We start from the raw sequence: 20,530 nt of genomic DNA, 5'->3' as shown, positions 1-20,530 counted from the left end.
CCCAAAGCAGAAGAATTGTCTACTTCTCCACAGCTTCTTGAGGCATTTTTTTTGCCACAAGTTTTAATGAAAAGAGAAAAGAGAAATCGCAGGAGAAAAACTAGAAACCTAAGTCTAATAAGTGAGACTAATTGGAGTCATTAATTTTTAGTCACAAAAGGTGGGACACTATTTGTTTACTTTGATTTGGATTTACCAGGGTATTTTCCTAGTGTAATATACAAACAAGAGCAAGGACTCTTGAGTTGAGGTCCCAGCGTACCTGTTGATCGTGTCTGGCTCTCGTCACTATAATCTTAGATAATGCTTCCCTCTCTGAGGTTTGTGTGGGTCGCTAACAGCATTCAACAGTTAGCTTCTCAGATTCCAGCTGCATCTGTGGACACGGCACTCATGAATATCGAATCAAGTTTATAATGAGTAATTATTTACTTTGGAAACTTTACAGCTTTGGCTGTTTTGTCTTCTCTACGGATGTTTCAAGCATTTGAAAGACAGGGAATGTTGGGGTAAAAGAAGTCTTAGAACCCAGATATAGCTCTCCTCCAACTGCCTTCCAAATTCTGGAACCCTTTCTACAATCAGCTTCTGTCTGTGTATTTTCATAGAGAAGTACTTATTTCATTAAGGTAGATTGTTTCACTGGTAAACAGTTCTAGAGGTTAAAAAGTATTTTGTACATTGAGTAGAAATCAGAAATTTGTTGTTTCGTGCCTCTATCCAGTGCTTCCTCATCTGTCTTAGGGAGAAACAAGGAAAAGGTCTTTGTTCCTCAGCTCCCGTAGCTTCCTTCAGTCTGCTCTCCTGCAGGCCAATGACTTTATTTTGTATCATTCCTTCTTCGCAGGAGTTGATTTCCAGATGCACCACCACACTGATCCCTCTACTCTGAACACACTCCTATTCTAAGGTTCAAAAAGATGTCAAGCATGAGGGTACCCACACTGCCAGTTTTTCTGCTGATCCCCACTTGATAGTAGGTATACTTTTAAGACCACTGATTGCTGGTATGTATAAATGACAAAGAGCTGTTGTGAATTCAAGAATGCTCTGACAGTGTCCATAGCAGCATTATTCACAACAGCCGAAAGCTGGAAGCAACCTAAATGTTTATCGATGGATAAACAGCTAAACAAACTGTGCTATAGACATACAATGGAATATTATTCAGCCTTAAAATGGAAGGAAATTCTGACACGTGCTACATCATAGCTACATTATAGGAGACATTATGCTAAGTGAAATAAGCGAGTCACAAAGGAACCAATACTGTTTGATTTCACTTATATGAGATATACAGAGTAGTCAAATTTATAGAGACAGAAAGTAGAATGGTGGTTTCCTGGTGCCGGGTGGGGGGCGGGGGGTGGGGGGAGGGGAGATGGGAAGTTAGTGTTGAACGGGTAGAGTTTCAGCTGGGGAAGATGAAAAAATTCTGGAGATGGATGAGAGTTTGCACAACAGTATGAATGGATTTAATGCCACTACGCTGCACCCTGAAAATGGTTAAAATGGCAAATTGTATGTTATGTGTATTTTACCACAGTAAACCAAATTGTATCCTAGCAGTCACAGCAGCATCTCCAAACACTTGAAAAACAAATTGTATATGTGCCTGAGATCTATTATTCATACACTCTACAGTTAGTTTTGGCCCCTCAACCCCACACCCGACATGAAATCTTCATTCGATCACACTGTAAGCCTCTGGGAGCCATTTGTACTATGTGGCCCTATTTCCCTGGGCACGACTGATTAGACCAAGAATGAGCAGCTGATCTGAGCTGGACTATTCAGAAACTCACGGCTGTGATTTTGGAATTTGGTTTCAGGAACTTTTTGTTAGTCTCTGTGTAGGGTGAGGGGATATATGTTTGGGAGCTACAAGGTAGCCATCTTCCATGTTCATTTATTATTTATTCAACAAACGTTTATTGTTTGCTTATGGGTGCTAGGCACAGTAATAAGTTCTGGGATTCAGCCCTGTCCCTGTCCTCCTCAAGAAACAGAGCAAGCCAGACTGAAAAGGTATTACCTCTAATGTCATCTATAATATGTTTGTTATCTCTAAGATTTTGTGAACTCTTCCCTCCTCAATGAGCAATACAGTAAACCATCGTTTTATCGTATTTAACTTCCCCCTCTACATTATTTCGTTAGCACTTTTTTTTTTTCAGCACTGGAGCTAGCACAACTGCTCAATGAAAGGACACTAGGAAGATTTTTTTTTTTTTTTTTTTGCCGTACGCGGGCCTCTCACTGCTGTGGCCTCTCCCGTCGCGGAGCACAGGCTCCAGACGCGCAGGCTCAGCGGCCATGGCTTACGGGCCCAGCCGCTCCGCAGCATGTGGGATCCTCCCAGACCGGGGCACGAACCCGTGTCCCCTGCATCGGCAGGCGGACTCTCAACCACTGCACCACCAGGGAAGCCCTCGAAAAGAGTTTTTTAAATTGAGGATGAGAAGAGATTCGTATTATTTCAAACTTTGCACAGGAAGGGAGACTTTTCAGTCTGTTTAAAATGAGCAAAATTTGCATTTTCTTAAAATGAGATAACATTGTGCTAAGGTCTCCATCCTGCTCTCCGAGAGCCTCTAGTAATTCCTGGGAGTTAGCCCCAGAAGTGACCTCTTAAGAGCAGGACAGATACCCCCAAAAGTTCTACAGATTCTTTGACGAGGCCTTCCCTGACTCCTCTTATGCAGCACCAGTCTTCTGTGTTCCCAAAAACCACCTCTGCTGTGGATTTCATTCATTAGCAAATAGTCATTGAGTGCCTGCATGATGCTTACTCTGTTTCAGGCACTGCAGACACAGCAGTAAACAAATCGGACCAAAATTTCAATCTTATTACACTTGTTGTGACACATCTGTCTCCATTATGCCCTGTAAGTCCTCTGACAACAGGGATCTGTCTCATGCCATTTCACTGGAACCATACCTTCTACCCCTTTAATTCCCCAATAACAATTTCAGAGCTCAGTTGCTTTGAGAAGACTGTATTTATTAGGACCATTCCCATGTTAGTGTTCTGGTCGGATCAAAGCTGTGCCTGCCAGCTTTCTTCTAAGATGAAGAAAGTTCATTTTAGATCCTGTGGTAGGCTGAATAATAGCCCTCCAGAGATGTCCACACCCTGATCCCTGGAAACTCCAGATACGTTAATTTACATGGCAAAGGGGCTTTGTGGACATGATTAAGTTAAGGTTTTTGAGATGGGAAATTATCCTGGATTGCCGTGGAGGACCCAGTGTAATCATGAAGGACCTTAAAAGAGGGAGGTGGCAGACTTGGAGAGAAGATTATAAGTTTGAAACAGAGGTCAGAGAAGAGAGAGGATGCTATGCTATTGGCTTTGAGGACGGAGAAGGGGCCACAAGCCAGGGAGTGTAGGTGAACTCTAGAGGCTGGAAAAGGTAAGGAAATGGATTCTCCTCTAGAGCATCCAAAATGAACACAGGCCTGCTGGCACATTTTACACTTCTGACCTACAGAACTGTAAGATAATACATTTGTGTTGCTATAAGCTGCTAACTTTGAGGTAATTGTTCTGGCAGCAACAGGAGGTTAATAGAGATTTCTACCCGTCCTCCCTCTAATCTGCTCACCCCACTGCCCATTCTCCCTGGTGCACAGAGCAGGACATTTCTACTCTGTTCCCTTACTTTCCCAAGTTATGGATGTGTCCTGGGGTTTCTTAACACAAGCCTGTAATAGTGTTTCTGTCATAGGGTTGTCTGACCATTGGCAGTCTTTGGCATATCCTCAGGGTCCCCAAGTTACCTATGAGAATTAAAAATTCTGTATTTTTAGTTCCATGCTTGGCTAAATAATTAATATATAATTAATATATATTTTAATAATTCAACTTACAACCCTAAAGTCAGCCTCATCCTCGTAAGAACACTAAAAGCATTCGCATCAAAGTCAGGAACAAGACAGGGATATCCATTAGTACCATTCTTACTTATTGTTATGCTGGATGCATGGCTAATGTTATTACACAAAAGATAGAAAAAAAAAAGTGGGACGAGAGGAGGTAAACTTATAGTTATTTGCCAATGAAATGAAAGTCCAAAAGAAAATGTGAAAATCTATACAAACAATAAAAGAATTCAGCCAAGTGGTAGGTACAACATTCATGCATGGTAATCAACATATAAAATTACCTAGGACACATATAAATAATGGAAAAACATCCTATTTGCAGTAACAAAAAATTAAAAAAACTAAGAATTAGGGTAACAAGAAATGTGCAAAGTCAATACAAAGGAAACAGAACAAAACTTAGAAAAGAAGAAAAGTATGCCATGTTCCTTAAGAGAAAGACTTACCATGATAGCACTGTGAAAAGAGAGTCTTATGTGCTTAAGACCACTGCAGCTGGGCTTCTGTTGTTGGCAACCAAATGAAACTGATCAGAGAAAAAGTCTTGTTTTATTTTCTCTCCCTAACTTTATTCTCCACCTAGCCTTTATATTACCTGGTGGTCCAAGCCAAGCCCCCCTTTGGACTGCCAGGCCATGCAAGTGAGTTCTCCCTAGGAGATGTTGCCCTCTGCTCGTTGTTGTGACTTGCGCTGGGCACCTTCAGTCCTCCTTTGTCACACACACATACACACACACACACAAACTTAGAAACACCCATTTCCACAATACCCTATCTGGACCATCCTAGGTTTTACTATATTGTTGATACAATAATTGCTACACAGTAAGGGTAATCTCCCCAGGATCAAAGCTAAAATAGCAATTTTTATTATCTTCAACATGTTACCGGACCATTCTTGGGCTATATGCTTTCTGACACTGTTTTGTTTTTTGGGTTTTTTTGTGGTACGCAGGCCTCTCACTCTTGTGGCCTCTCCCGTTGCGGAGCACAGGCTCCAGACGCGCAGGCCCAGCGGCCGTGGCTCACGGGCCCAGCCGCTCCGCGGCATGTGGGATCCTCCCAGACCGGGGCATGAACCCGCATCCCCTGCATCGGCAGGCGGACTCTCAACCACTACGCCACCAGGGAAGCCCCTGACACTGTTTTTTATATACTTCTTACCTCCCTACATCCTGGGCATTGTAGTTAAAAAAAATTCCACTGCTAATTACTATTGTCAAAGGAATTCTATATATCATCAATAAGTACATTTTTTTTGCTGGCGGGGAGAAAAGGGAGAAGCTGTTATTGCCACTGAAATTTTACTTGTCAGGGTAGCATTGTGGGGTGGGGCAGGCGATCAGGTTAATCAGAAAGAATCTTCCAGTCCACACAGACCACAGCCTCCTTGGAGGCTGTTACCTATCCCTAGAAGCGGCTAGGATCTCTCAGCAGATAAGCTAAGTTGGATTTTTAGCTCTCCCTTCCTCCTTTTTATCTTCTTTCTGCAGAACCTGGCACATGCTAGAATTTCAGAACTGCCAAATGAACAAATGGATGGGATTGTCCTTTCACCAACCTATATCCTGAAGCCTAAAGAGCAGGGAGAGCTGCTTAAACGTTCTCTAGAAAGTGCCACCAAGTAGGAGCGGTTCATTGGCACAATAGAGGAGACGTTAGCCTGAGGGCAATCATTTTTTTTTTTTTAACATCTTTATTGGGGTATAATTGCTTTACAATGGTGTGTTAGTTTCTGCTTTATAACAAAGTGAATCAGTTATACATATACATATGTTCCCATATCTCTTCCCTCTTGCGTCTCCCTCCCTCCCACCCTCCCTATCCCACCCCTCCAGGCTGTCACAAAGCACCAAGCCAATATCCCTGTACCATGCAGCTGCTTCCAACTAGCTATCTACCTTACTACGTTTGTTAGTGTGTATATGTCCATGACTCTCTCTCGCCCTGTCACAGCTCACCCTTCCCTCTCCCCCCAAAATGGGCAAAAGACCTAAATAGACATTTCTCCAAAGAAGATATACAGACTGCCAACAAACACATGAAAGAATGCTCAACATCATTAATCATTAGAGAAATGCAAATCAAAACTACAATGAGATATCATCTCACACCAGTCAGAATGGCCATCATCAAAAAATCTAGAAACAATAAATGCTGGAGAGGGTGTGGAGAAAAGGGAACACTCTTGCACTGCTGGTGGGAATGTGAATTGGTTCAGCCACTATGGAGAACAGTATGGAGGTTCCTTAAAAAGCTACAAATAGAACTACCATATGACCCAGCAATCCCACTACTGGGCATATACCCTGAGAAAACCGAAATTCAAAAAGGGCAATCATTTTTAAGGTCTCTACCTTTCACTGCGTGTACTGTGAAATGCTGCTATTGTTTCAGCCTCTCCACTCCATCTTTCCCTCCCCCCCTTATTTTAAAAGACATTAAAACATTTTGGGAGGCCCTTAAAAGTAAATGGGCCCTAGACACTGCGCCCTCTGTGCCTAACAGGTAAGTCTGTTCTTGGTGCCGGGGGACTGATTGTTAAATATTTTGATCAGTACCCCTGCTGAGACTTACATTGTACATGAGAAGTAGATAACTCATAGGCCTACAAGCAGGCCTGTGTGGGGCACTTGTCCACCGTGTGTGGCGAAGCCCTGGACCCCCCTTCCCAAGAGCTCCCTGTGGCTCACCTCCACCGGATTGTTCCCAGACTTGCCCATTTTTCAAGAAAAACTGGAAATCCTGAGTAGAAAAAAGTCAAGTCTCCCAATTAAAAAATGATCAAAATTCAAAGAAAAAACCCTCCCTGCTTGAGCCAAACAAAACACCTCTGCGGACTGCATCTGGCACTACTTTGTAATCTCGGTCAAATGTAGCTTTGGGGAGAACCCTTGCAAACAGATGACAGGTGTAGGACTAGAGAACCAACACGCCAGGAAGAGAAGAATGGTATGGGTTCAGTGTGATTGTAAAAAAGTAATACTAATTGCAGTAAATTGTATGATTTTCTTACTCTTCATGTGTAGTCACTTGGCAATAATAATTGTGAATCTAATTAAAAATTTCAGGTTCTGTAAACTTCCGTTCATATTCATATTCATGCCCTTTCATCCTCCTTGATTTGTGGCTTGAGTAACAGGGCCATTTACCTGTACCTACTGAGGAGAACTCTGCTCTGAATCGTGATTGTGAATTTTTAAGAGTACTTAATTAGGCCTTAATAAAAGCCTATGTACCATTTCTAGTCAGGTCATATTTGTTTGACTTCCTTTGGGGCTTTACTGTATGAAAAAGAAGAGAGAGAAGAAGTCTATGTTCCTTTATGTTCAAGTCTTTAGGCGTAAACATTTAATAAAAATGATTTTTACGTGAAGTAGGACTTTAGGGATCTAAATGAAAAGTATGTATATATTCACTTTACAGTGACAAAGTCAGCCTGCAGCATTGCCAGAACATGACTTGGCACGGCCAAGCCCACAATTCTCCCTTCATCTCAGCTGATGATTTCATTTTCTAATCCTAGATTGTAAACAGACAATGAAGATCTGGTGCGATGAGCATCTTGAGCGCGAAACAGGTTCCTATGGTAACAGAAGCAGTCTCTTTCTTAGGCTTGGTAGGGGAGGGAGGTCTGTAAGTCTTCCTGGAGGAAGGGATATCTTCAATAAGAGTATAAAAAGAAATCGATTAGCCTTCAATTAGCAGTCAGGACAAGGGTAGGGGGGAGAAGCCCAGAAGTGAAAAAAGCTGGGCTCGAAAATAAATTCAGCAGGACTGGAGATTCTAAAGCATCATTCCATTTCAAGTATAGCACTTGTTACTTTCTGACCATTCCTTGTTTGCTTATTTGTTTACTGTCTGTTCTTCTACCCCCATCCCCTCACACAGAACAGGAGCCCTACCTGGCCTGCTGATTCCTCAGCCTGGCACATACGACTGTTAGTCTTTCCATGTGTCAGATCCAGCTTCCCTCACCATCACGCCAACCTCCCCTCCCTCTCCCCCCCAACACCATCCAACAGACAAAATTCTACTTCCTCAGAGTTGGCTCAAATGCATCCTTCTCTGTGAAACCTCCCCCCAACTCTTTGTCCAACCCCTACCTTTAGAATTAATTCTTTCAGGGTTCCCACAGCTAATGACCCTTCCTTGCAGCATAAATTGAATTCTACAGCGTTAGTTAGTTTGCTGTTCCCTTCTCTCCCCTATTCCTCATTAAATCTTTTTTTTTGGTTCCTCATTAAATCTTAAATCATATGAAGATAATGTGTTTTAGGCATCTCTGTAAGCCTCTCAACATTTCGTGCAGGCTTTTACACACAAAACGGGCTCAAAATTTTTTTTTTAAAAATATTTTGAATAAATGAATTCAGGAGAAGGTCATGAACCCTTCTTCCTCCCTTCCCCCAGTGATCAGAGCAATCTTTTAAAACTTAAAATCTGACCACATCACCGCCCTACTTAACTGTGTTGAGGGCCGCTCTTCATCCTTGGAATAGAATTCTAATTCTCTAAGCACACTGGTTACCTCAGGGTCCTGTGTGAGCTTGCTCCCAACCACTTCTCCAGCCACGTCGATTCCCAAAACCTGGTCTAATAAAACGGGACTGCTTAACGTGACTGGGCTGTCCTGATTCATACCACCAGGCTTTTATTTCAACGACTCCCTCTGCTTGGAAAGCCCTTTCCATTTTCCTTGCCTGGTTTGGCTCAGGAATGACCTCAAGCAAGCTTTCCTTCTTTGACTATAGATCCTATTAAAAATTTAAAAAACCAAAACCCAAAAAGCTAAGTACAGAAAGGTTTATGGCGTTCCCCTCCATTTATGTGATTAAAAATGAAAAAACCGTAAAATGTAATTCTTAAATCACACACAACTTACATGGATGCTAGATTTAGAATACCATCTGTTTATGATTTTTCTTTCATTCACCCTCTCTCTGCATGTAGCCGTTTTGACCCAGAGTCTATCCGATAACTCCACTGCCGGAACCTCAGGTTGGGTCAAAAGCTTCCCTCCTCCGCTTCCGGACACCACTCTATTTTAAATTAACTTGAACAGACTGCAAGTTTGCCTTTTCCACTAGGGTGTGAGCGACAGAGGTGGCGCGAACACCATCTCTGTCCACGGAGCGCCGGACCCCGGTCGGCTCCAGATTTCTGAGTTGAAGTAAAGGCTCCTCCCCAGCTGACGACGCACTTCTTCTTTACGAAGACTTTCCCTCCTCGCCCAGCAAGTGCAACTGGCTCGCACCTACCAAAGGTTGGTGCTGGAAAAAGAGTGAACTATCGACCGGCCCTGAAAGCCAGGACGAGAAGATTCTCTAAATTCTCGGGCCCAATAACGCGACACGCCACAGAGACGCCCCCAAATATTCAGCGGAATGGGCGGGCCCGGGAAATGACCAGCACCGAAGTCACGTGGCGAAGCTCCTCTTCAATTTCGCCAAGTCGGCAGTCGACTATTCGGGCTTGCACGCGCCTCAGGCGGGCTCCGCTGAGATCGAGTCTTTCGGCGCTCGACTCGCCCGCGCTGCTGCCGCTGCCGAAGGAGGGGCAAAGCTGAAGATGGCGGACAAAACGCCAGGCGGCTCTCAGAAGGCCAGTTCAAAGGTAATTTCTTAGAGGACTTAGTAAGTCAGTGAGTGTATCACTGTCGTCTGGGGACTACAGACGCTTCTGGCCAGAGGGAGGAGATTGGGGTGGGGGTCCGCGTTCTGGTCGCGGTGGTAGGCCGGGCGCAGACTCACCGTGGTGCGCAGGTTGAGAGGCCTGGTATCTCCCCTTAGTCCCAGCCTGGATTCGGCTCGAGACTGGCGGGCCCAGGGCGGGTGGCGTGAGTTGTTCGGCTCCCGCTTAGAACTGGAGTGAAATCAGTGATTTAGACTGAGGTCTGAAGTCGGGAAAACGCGCCCCTGTATTTCAGCTTACTGAGCTCCGAGGCCGCGGGACAGAGCCTGGGAGAGGCGGGAATCGCTTCCCGGTGCTTAAGTGTCTGCCTCTGTTTCCTCGGCTCTTTGGGTTTGGTTCTCGCACGCTTTCGGCCTCGCTCAATTTCCTTCACGTCCTCCAGAGAATAAATAATCTCTAGGGCCGCAAATTGTGAGGGGAGGACCAATAGTGGAAGGAAGCGGGGTGGGAAGTGCAGTTCTCCTTTGCCGTGATGCCTCGCCAAGGTTAATGCTACGCTCTACACGTGGTCTTAGCTCACATAAGAGGAAGTGTAAAATGAGCCCTTCCATGGAGGGCTCGTTTTCGAGGACTCGGGGTCTTCCGCTTCTTCTGAAAGGAAAACTTTAATAGACTTGGAAGCCACCTAAGACTAGTAAATTGCTTTTGAGTTTACAGGGAACCGTGTGCACGTATTGTGAAACCACTGAGCTGTAGAAGTCGTTTAGCGTTAGTTAGGTTGTGATTAGCATCGGGTCCTAAGTTGCCGTCCTGGACGGGTCACTTAATCGTTTTTTGCTTTGAGTTTTTCATCTCCAACACGATATTAAAAGTAATAGTGCCCGAAGTAGTTGTTAAGCTTTTTGATGCTGATGCAAGAAGTGTAATACTTAAAGGTTCTAAGGACTTACGTCTTAAAGAGTGTGTATGATAGTAAGTAGGTTATGAGGAAGTTACGTTTACGGTAGAGGGGTCTAGTCTTGTGTGTACAGTTTGTTCTGGGAAACGTAAGCTATTATACACCTGCTTTCTCAGTTTCTATTAAATCATAGTCTTTATGCCATTTGGTGAATGATGTTTATAATTAGTTCGTAATTAGTAATGGATTTACCAGAAATCTTTTAGTTATGTAGAAACTGTGGTAGAGGGCCAGTCTTGGCTGCTTTACAACCTGCGTTCACTCCTTGTTTGTTTCTCCCCTCCCCAGTACATTTCTCCTTGGTGAGGAGGGGCTCACCGGGTTGGGTACATGACTGCCCGCTTCCTCAGCGGACTCTGACAAAAACAGCCCTGCTTACTATTAGGGAACTGTTACTAAAGCTAGTGCATCCATAAAATTCATGCACAAGCCTCACTATTTTTGTTTCTACTCAAAGTAATATTTTAAGTGTCTTCTGTTTGAGGCTTTGGCTTACATTGGAAACATATTAATGTATATATATGTTCAGGCCTCCTTCTCTAGTAGTACTTCTCACGGTTGTGACTGTGTGGCTGTTCCCTGTAAGTAAATTGTTGGATCTTCCAGTAATCTTTTTAGTTTATATTGCTTTAGATTATAATCAGTTGATGCTGTTAAGAGATTTCCTACCGATGTCTGTAAAATATCTCAGGAGGGTGCGTGATGTAGTGGAGAGATTATGGATTTTGATAACAAACAAAAGGTATTTGGATTCAAATCCTGACTTGGTAATAAATTATATTTGCGATATCAAGGCAACTTGCTTAAACTTTTCAGCCTCAATTTCCTTGTTTGTAATATGGACATAATCCCTTTTCTACAGGGTTGATGTAAGGGTTAAATGAGTGAATATCTATAAAGTACATAAAAAAACTTAGTTCCTTTCCTCTCCCCTTTGTTCTTAGAGGAAGTAAAAAGTACTTACTTTTCAAAATGTCAGGCTAAATTCTAATCCTGAGATTTAGAATCTGTTATCAGTTATCATAATGACTGCTCAGATTACTGCTTTCTATTTCTAACACAAGTCCAGAATTTATTGGAGAGAGTATAAGATCATTTTGGTTAATATGACAGTGTTTGGAATTTCTAGCCTTTGATCTCTGTTTTGATTTCTTCCTCTGGGGAGTGCAGATGAGTGACATATTCTACCATACAGATGGAGTAAAATATTCTTTAGTTTCATGTTCATTCTTACTCTTTGGTAGTTAAATTCCCATTGCTATGGGTAGGGATGCTTGTTAATCGTATTTCTAGACCCTGAGGAAAATGTTAATTTTTAAATGTACAAGAGGATGTAATGTACGGCATGGTGACTATAGTTAATAATACTGTATTGCATATTTGAAAGCTAAGAAGAGAGTAGATCTTAAAAGTTCTCATCACAAGAAGAAAAAACTCTGTAACTATGTTTAATGATGGCTATTAACTAGACTTATTGTGATGAAATTTCTGCAGTGTACACAAATACTGAATCATTATGTTGTATACCCAAACTAATCGTGTTGTATGTCATTTATACCTCAGTAAAAAAAAGTGGAGCTAATTGAGGTAATTTAAGGTATTGAGGTAATTTAACAAATAAAATGTATAATAGGGTTTTTTGCTATTGACAATGGCAAAATTATTTGATGTGTCTTAATTACAAAATGAAGAAATTAAATTAGATAACCTCTACAGTTTCTTTTAGCTTTAAAAATTACATTTTAAGTTTGTATAGTCAAATGATTTAACGTTTATGTGTAGTTGTCCCTGATGAAGAGACCCTTTATTTTCTGTGTAATTTTGCTGTACTTTTTATTTTAAAGCCTGACAAATATAGAAATTCAGTAAATGTTTTAGGAATTAGCTAAAAATTTCCTGTGCATTTATTCTTGTATCACCAGACTAAAATGATGCTTTGGGGGAGGGGGTACCATGTTGTAGCTTTGATTTTGGGAGGAGAGGCAAAGAGCCTATAATTGTTTGCTTAGAAAAATGTTAAATTTAATATATAAACTTAGAATTTAATTTATAAAAATTAATTTATTTTGATTGTAAGAGTTGTTTGCTCAGCCAATGAGGATATGAAGAGAATGTGGTATTCTCGTTCCCTCTGCAGCTCCTGTGCTGGTAGTACTACTAATATAATGGAATTGTGTGCCCTGTTTTTTCACTCTGTGACAGTGCTTATTTTTTGCCATAGTGTCAAAAATTGGGTTAGAGAGGTAAATGAGCTAAGTAGGAAATACTGCTGGCTTCCTTGGACACCCAGTGCTAAATTGGTGTGGGAACTATTTTAATTGACTGCTGATTAACAAAAGTATTTCAGTTGTACGAAATATGTATTGATATAATGATTATCCATTCAAGACTTATCATCCTTAGGTATATATTACTGCTTGTGTACATTTTTTTGGTGGTACCTGAAGGTATGTAAGAATTAAATATGATCAAAAACTCCAAACAAAACACAAACCTTGAAAAATTAGGCTCTCTTGTTCTGCATTTTAGTTTAAACTGAATCTTTATTATGATATGGATGTAAGATAAGATAACAGTCTTATCTTAAAATATAAGGTGGCTGTGTTTTGGGGTGGAGAGAGGCATTAGGAACTTTTATTTTCTTGATTGGTGTCTTTTAGAAATTCGAGTATTTGTAGCACTGGTGCTCGAATATGACTATTAATATGGTTTTAAAAATTTTCTATCTTATTGGATTGAATTATTTGTTTTCTGAAAGTCTAGCTTTTTTTTTTTTTTTTTCTCGGTACGCGGGCCTCTCACTGTTGTGGCCTCTCCCGTTGCGGAGCACAGGCTCCGGACTCACAGGCTCAGCGGCCACGGCTCAGGGGCCCAGTTGCTCCGCGGCATGTGGGAGCATGTGGGATCCTCCCAGACCGGGGCACGAACCCGTGTCCCCTGCATCGGCAGGCGGACTCTCAACCACTGCGCCACCAGGGAAGCGCTGAAAGTCTAGTTTTTATTCTCTTCTAGTTTTTATTCTCTTCTAGTTTTTATTCCTGAAGCTTTTTTCCCCTAGAAAGTATAATAAATTGACAAAAAATACTCATTTGCCAGTAAGGCAAATGAGAGGAGGGCTCATTTGGTATGCAAGTTGAAGACTCATGCCTCTCTATCACTTTTTACAAAGGACATCATTTTTGAAAAACAAAAACAAAAAAGAGCCCAAAACTTCCTACAGGATATTAAACTCAAAAATATTAATATTACAAATAATTTGCCTCTTGTACTGTTAAGTAGCTTTAACAGTTTATTGCAGATTGACCACATGCTAGATATTTTGCTGAAATAATTTTTTTTAAAAGCAAGATGCATTTGCCAATAGCAGTTGAGGCTATTTGGTACTGTTAGATGTCTCTTCCTTGAGCACTTAATTTTTTTCACCAGGCTTTCCTCATTTTAGATTACAGATCATTCAAAATGTACTTACAACTTTTCATGTGTTGGTAGTGTTTTGGATGTAATTTTAAGGATAATTTCAGGTTTATTATTTAACTCAATAGATTTGATGAATTTTTTTGAGAGGTAGACTTTGGTTTGTCTTGGAAAGTGGTATTCAGCTAGGTAGCTGTTACTTGTTGGTGAGTGGACAGCTTAGTATGTTGATAGTGAGGAGTGCAATTTTGTTGTGTAGGTACTTGTTCCAACTTGGTACGTCAGCAAGTTTATTGAGGCTCCGTCACTTGCCAGATTTTGTTTGACTCTGAGGAAGAAAAAATTAAATAAGATGATAATCAGTTTTGGGGAACATGCTGTCAAGTGGAAAAAGAGTCAACACATGATAGTTCAAAGCAGAGCCATCAGAAGCGTCTAAAACTTTAGGGAAAGAAATGACAGCTGGTTGATTGGAGGGTGGGGTGGGGAGGCTTCAGGAATAGAGGAGTTTGAGTCTTTTGAACAATGAACAGAGTTTTGAAGGGTAGACATAGAGGTATAAAAAAGAGATGGGTGAGGTAAAGAAAATAAATCACTGGCAAATGGATTGATACATGTTCTGGTTTAGCCAATGTATATAGGACATTTGCATAGGGATAAAAGTTTCTGAGACGGAAGGATAAGTTTGAGCTAAATTGTGGCGGCTTTAAAACCTATGGAATAAAATTAGAGAGCCATGGAAGATTCAAGGCAGGAAAGTCCTTTAGGAAAGCTCTTCTGGAGACATAGTTTAGGAAGAATTTGGGATTGAGGAGGATTAGTTTGAAGATTTTTGTAGTGCTGCTGATAAATATTAAAGATTGCTTCAAAATCTCACCTCAGATACTCTTTGGGAAGCTTTTCTGACATCGTCCCCACTCCCACTAAGATTTGCTTGCCCTCTGTGCTCTGGTGGTATGGCCACACTGTTTTACTTGTCTCTCTTATTTATTAGCTCCTAAGAACATTTATATCTGATGTAAGGCACAGTACCAGTAAGTGGTTGCCCAGTAAATGGGTTGAATAAAGGGAAGATCTGAACCACAATAGTGTCTTTAGTAAAAAGGGTCCCCAGAGAAGAGTTTCAGTAGAGGTGGGGTGAACAGAATTTGACTCAGTTGGTTATGGGGGAGAAGGAAGTAGTCAAGGATGACCTTGGTATAATGCTGCTGGCTAACACTCATTGAGCACTTTTATGTACCAAACACTGTTCTTAGTGCTTCACCTGTCTTTGTCCTTCACAACAATCCTATAAGGCAGGTGCTATTCAGCATTACAGGTGAAGGAACTAGGCCCAAGTTTACAAAGCTGGTAAGTGCTAAAAACAGGAAGTCTGATTCCAGAGTCTGTGCTCTTAACATTTTACTACTTCTGTATTATGACTGATTGAAAGTTACCATTCGGTGTTAGAAGTAAGAAGGTCAACAGGAGAAGCTAGTTTGGGAGGAAACTATATTTTATATATATAGGATGTGAGGAACTTGCAGATATTCAGGTGAAGATGTCCAGGAAGTTGTTTAAGAACAGATTGGAACCCAGGAGAGGCACCAAGGTTGAAGATAAGGAATTGGGAGTCATCTCAGCACAATAAAAGTGTTGATATGCTTCCTATGGGAGTGATTATTAAGCTTGTGGAAATGTAAGTTGATGCTTTAGAGGATGTGAGGAGGAAGGAGGCAGATGGGAATGGAGAGCGGACTAGGCAGAGTGGAGGTGTTGGAGGCATGTTGCTGTGGTTAGCTTGCTAATTTGAAAACTCAGGTGTGGCGGTTTTTCAATTGAAGTAAAGTAGGAGCAGCTGGAAAAAAAATTTTATGGTATCGTTTAGTTGGCTTCACCTCTATCTCCTCAGCAGCCATCAGTATGATCCTTTTTTTTTCCCTTGCTGTCCTTCCCCACATCTGTACTATATCTGCTTTCTCAAACTTGAGATAAGTTTTTCTTGTGTCTGCTTCTTTATTGCCTCAAATCTCCCTTATTTTGCCTTTTCATTTCTTGCTTTTGGGTCTTTTCATTTGGATGAGGGATTGTGCTGTGGACTTCAGAAGATCTTTAAGCATCACTAATTTACTGTTCTTCAGTAAAAACATAAAACCCAAACCCAAGACAAATAACATAGTGCAGTTCCAGGTTAAGTAGAGGGAGAGACTCTTCAGAAGTAGTGTTACGTTTACTGATTACCTGGACCATTAGCTTTAAAAGTTGGTTATTCCTTTAAAATTTTTATTTACTGCTATTTCCATCTCTTTAACTGTTCTCAAGCCTAAAATTTCATTCTGATGCTGTGTAGCGTATCAGTGGAAAATGTTTGGTTTGCACTAAATATGACCATCTTAGGTTAATTGAAATCAACTGATGCATCGTCCTAAGCCATGCTGTTATTTTTAAATCCTAGAAATGATTTGGATGTGGTGGCATAGATGAAAGAAAGGCTAGCACTTTCTTATCTGCTCTTTCGTGCTTATTCTTCTGGGTGAACTTCAGAATTATTTTTGGCAATCCCCCTTGTCCCCTTGCAGACTTCCCTTTAGGATTTTGAGCTGTGGAATGAAATTGCATTAAATGCATGAATAAATTTAGGTGTAGTTGACTTTGTCTTAATAATGAGTTTTCCCATCTAGGAATGTGATGAATCTTTTCAAAAGTTGACTTGAATAACAACCCTTTTGTGAAGTTTGTATTTTCTTCGCACAGGTGGTACATATTTCTTTAGTTGGTTTCTAGTTGTTTTATGTTTTTTCTCACTATTATGATTACCCTGTTATTTTTATTACCTAGCAGGTTAACACTGGTATATTAGAAGGCAATTGAATTTTTTTTCCTCCTCAATTCACTCAGTCTCTTGACGGAACTTTTTCTTTCTTTCTTTTTCTTTTTTTTTTTTTTTTTTTTTGCGGTACGCGGCCCTCTCACTGTTGTGGCTTCTCCCGTTGCGGAGCACAGGCTCCGGACGCGCAGGCTCAGCGGCCATTGCTCACGGGCCCAGCTGCTCTGGGGCATGTGGGATCTTCCCGGACTGGGGCACGAACCCGTGTCCCCTGCACCGGCAGGCGGACTCTCAAGCACTGCGCCACCAGGGAAGCCCCCTTTTTATCTTTTTTAAGAGGAGTTATTTATTGTCTTGTATTTTTTAAGTGTCTGCAAATGGGTGCATTTCAAACTGATTCAAAGTAGGTTTCACAGGGTTAAATTTAAATATAAAAAAATTTCTTTCATGCTACCTTGCCTTTTAGGAAAGGTTAGCAAGGAGAAGAAAGTGAAATAGGAGGGACACAGTAAAAGTTGGGGACAGAAAAAAGACGGGTAGAAAGAATGGAGATGGCTGGTGGCTCAGTGCTTGGTTGTCTTGGGCTGATTTTGCCTAGGGTCCAGTATGGAGTTCAGAGGAATAAATTGATTCAGTATGAAAATCCGATCAGCTGTTCTTAGCCTTATGTTTCAACAAGATAAGTAAAGCAGTACTGTGTGGACCCATGGGAATCTTATTGGCTTTTTTCTACATCATACAAATCTTCAATTTTTTCTTAAAAATGAATGTATTGTCTTGTGCATTACATTTGAAATCTAGAAGTGGGAGCTAGGATCGATGAGGTACTTGTGATCTCAAGATTCTTGATTTCACTTTTAATACTTAAATATATATATAAAATAAGTAAAATCTCACTACCCAATACCTTGAAAAATAAAAACAACTCAGTGCCAGAGTTAAATTCTGGGCCTCCAATTAAAATTTCAGAAAGATACCACATATTATTTGTTTAGTTAATAGTGTTATAGCTTGGCTTCTTCATCCTTAGCTGCATAGTGAAAAATCAAATAAATTATTATATGCCATATGTAATCTGAAATTTAGATCAATTAAAACAAAATCAGGTGAAACTTTAACACTTGACCTTATTGGAAAGTGCCATTATTTGAAGACTGAACTTGACTGACACATTTATTTTGGATCACAATTTTTTTTTTGTAAGTCAGAGGTTGCCTTTGTTTGGTTTTATTAGCTGAGAAGAAATTGCTACAAGTTTGGAAAGATTGTGTAACATAAGAAATACTTGTTTTGTTAGCATAATACATTTTCTGATTATTTAAATGTTGGCTTTTATTTTTAATGCTTGCAGACCAGATCATCAGATGTTCATTCATCTGGATCTTCAGATGCCCATGTGAGTATAAAAGGCAATCGTTGTCTTTTTTCCTTAAAATTTAATTTCTTATTGTATATATCCCTACTTGATATGTCCCTTATGATTTTACTTGATAAATAAATATGATTGCGTTGTATGTGCATATTTTCTTTAACCTTTTTTGCTAGATGTTCTGTGTTTTTTTTGTGTTCTGTTATTTACGTAAGTTGGCCCCTCAAACCATGTTAGAAACCAAGTGTGTATATTTCCCTTTTTTTTTTTTTACTGTGCTTGTAAAATTTTGTACATGCATAGGTGTGTGTGCTTATACATTTTTTTTAAACAAGTTTTGCGTTATACACATTTCTTTTCACAGTGCACAGTACACCTATTGCAAATCCCTGCAAGTCAACAGATACAGCTCTAATCTAGTCTTTCTAATGGTATCTTAATGTTCCACGGGGGAGGTGCAATTATTTATTAAGCTATTTCTCTGTTGATGGGCATAGACGATTTGTTTCAAGCTTTTTGACATTTTGAATAATACTGCGATAAACTTTCCTTTACATGTGTTATTATAGCAGTGCTAAAAGTGTGGTCTTCAGACCCGTGGGGTTGCTGAGAATTTTTCAGGGTGGCTGAATTCAGAACTATTTTGTAATAACACTAAGACATCATTTGCCATCACTGTGTTGACATTTGCACTAATGGTGCAAAAACAATTGATGGGTAAATTGTTGGCACCTTAGCACGAATCAAGGCAATGTCGCCAAAATGTGCTAGTAGTCATTGTGTTCTTCCCCTCCAGACACAGTAAAAATATGCTAGTTTCACTTAAGAATGTTCTTGATGAAGCAGTAAAAATTATTAATATTAAATCTTGTCCTTGTGTATGAGTGTTTTTAACGTTCTGAGTGATGAAATGGGAGACACATATAAGGCACTTCTGCTTGCCAAAGTGTGGTGTTTGTCTTGAGGAAAAATATAATACTTGTGGGATTGTTTAAGTTGTGGAATAAAACTGGCTCCTTCTTTCATGGAATACCATTTTTACTTGAAGGTACAACTGACAGACAAACTGTGGTTAGTCAGACTTGGGTGTTTGGCAGATATTTTCTTGAAAATGATCTTTCAAGTGCAAGTTAGAATTATTGAAAACTTCCTGTACTTAAGAACTTTTCTGATGAAATCAGAGGTATTAAGGGATAATTAGTGGAATATTTTGATAGTGTAAAATGAAGTTTGTCAATATTTGGACATTTGGGTTGATTCTAGTTTCAGTACTACATATATGATTTTTAAAAACTCGTTTTCCTTTTCTCGAAGATGGATGCATCTGGACCCTCAGATAGTGATATGCCAAGTCGGACACGACCTAAGAGCCCAAGAAAGCATAATTATAGGAATGAAAGTACCCGTGAAAACGTTTGTGACTCTCCTCATCAGAATCTCTCAAGAGTAAGTATTGATAAAGATAAGAAAGGATAGATAATGATTTTGATTTGCCCTTGATTGAATTTGGTAGTTGAATATCTTGGTTTTGTGCTTGTTGTTTCATCTTGTACTATTTGAAAATAGCATTCATTATTCTATTTGGGTTAACAATAAATTCAAACTCATCTAAGGAAATGTTTTTTAGCTCATATGTAAGATATGTTTCATTTAAAAATTTTAATTTTATTTTAAAAAACCAAGGAGTGTTTTGAATATAAAATGGTTAATAGATTTATTGTTCTCCCCTTATGCCAAACATTTACTGAACCAAGTGCCAGAGGCCAGTCACTGGAAATACACAGGTGATTAAAACACATTTCTTGTTCTCAGCTTACACATAGTCCCAGCCTGGGAAGCTAACAGGAGCAGGTGCTGTTCACTCTGGTCAGTGCAGTTCCCAGGGTGCTGCAAGCACCCAGAGAAGGAGCATCTTCACTGCCTGTATCTGCAAAGTACTCTCGTGTTCTTTTAGTCTTTTTTTAAATTTCAAATAATGTTTTCTTGTCGTGGTTAAATTTGGAAAATATAATAAGGAGGACAGTAATTACCAGCCAGTATTGATATTGATAACACTTTATTTTTCTTGTTTAATATTTTTAAGCATAAATATATTTTTACTTTGCTGAGGTCCATTTTACAGGAACACATTTTAAAAGATTCTTCAGGTCTAATTTTTTTTGATTTTAGGAAAAACTCTATAACCAAACTTTAATGGGTGATTATATTTTTTGAGTAAGTATTCCATAATTTTCTTAACCATTTCTCTCTTAGGTGTCTAAGTTTGGCTCGTAGGATATAAATAAAATTGAGGACAAAAATTTTGCTTTGTAAAATTATGTTTCTTATTGAATTTGTATGTAATTTTACCATTTGTTTAAACTTCAGCAGTTGAAATCAAAGGTGCTGAATGATGGCAGAACATTATCCTTTCTATTTTGGGAAAAAATTTACTTTGAGTGTGTTTGTGAAACCCAGTATT

General features: G+C 40.0%; 1 protein-coding gene across 4 annotated transcripts in view; it reads left to right on the top strand.

Annotated features, from left to right (window-relative positions):
- The first annotated feature begins 9,363 nt into the window (after window positions 1-9,363).
- The window catches only part of U2SURP (U2 snRNP associated SURP domain containing), a 55,537-nt gene continuing 44,370 nt past the window's right edge, over window positions 9,364-20,530 (top strand). For 2 of the 4 annotated variants that reach the window (XM_067737598.1, XM_067737596.1), the window contains exons 1-3: window positions 9,367-9,504; window positions 18,052-18,096; window positions 19,384-19,515. In XM_067737598.1, the coding sequence (XP_067593699.1) occupies window positions 9,460-9,504; window positions 18,052-18,096; window positions 19,384-19,515 (222 nt within the window). In that variant the 5' untranslated portion in view covers window positions 9,367-9,459. Of the gene's footprint in view, window positions 9,505-18,051; window positions 18,097-19,383; window positions 19,516-20,530 lie in introns of all 4 variants that reach the window. The other 2 variants (XM_067737599.1, XM_067737597.1) reach the window with 2 other exon arrangements.

The sequence above is a fragment of the Pseudorca crassidens genome, chromosome 5 (assembly GCF_039906515.1).
Source record: "Pseudorca crassidens isolate mPseCra1 chromosome 5, mPseCra1.hap1, whole genome shotgun sequence".
Taxonomy (NCBI): Eukaryota; Metazoa; Chordata; class Mammalia; order Artiodactyla; family Delphinidae; genus Pseudorca; species Pseudorca crassidens.
Note: the sequence above shows the minus strand (reverse complement) of the source record. Positions and strands in the feature narration are given on the sequence as shown.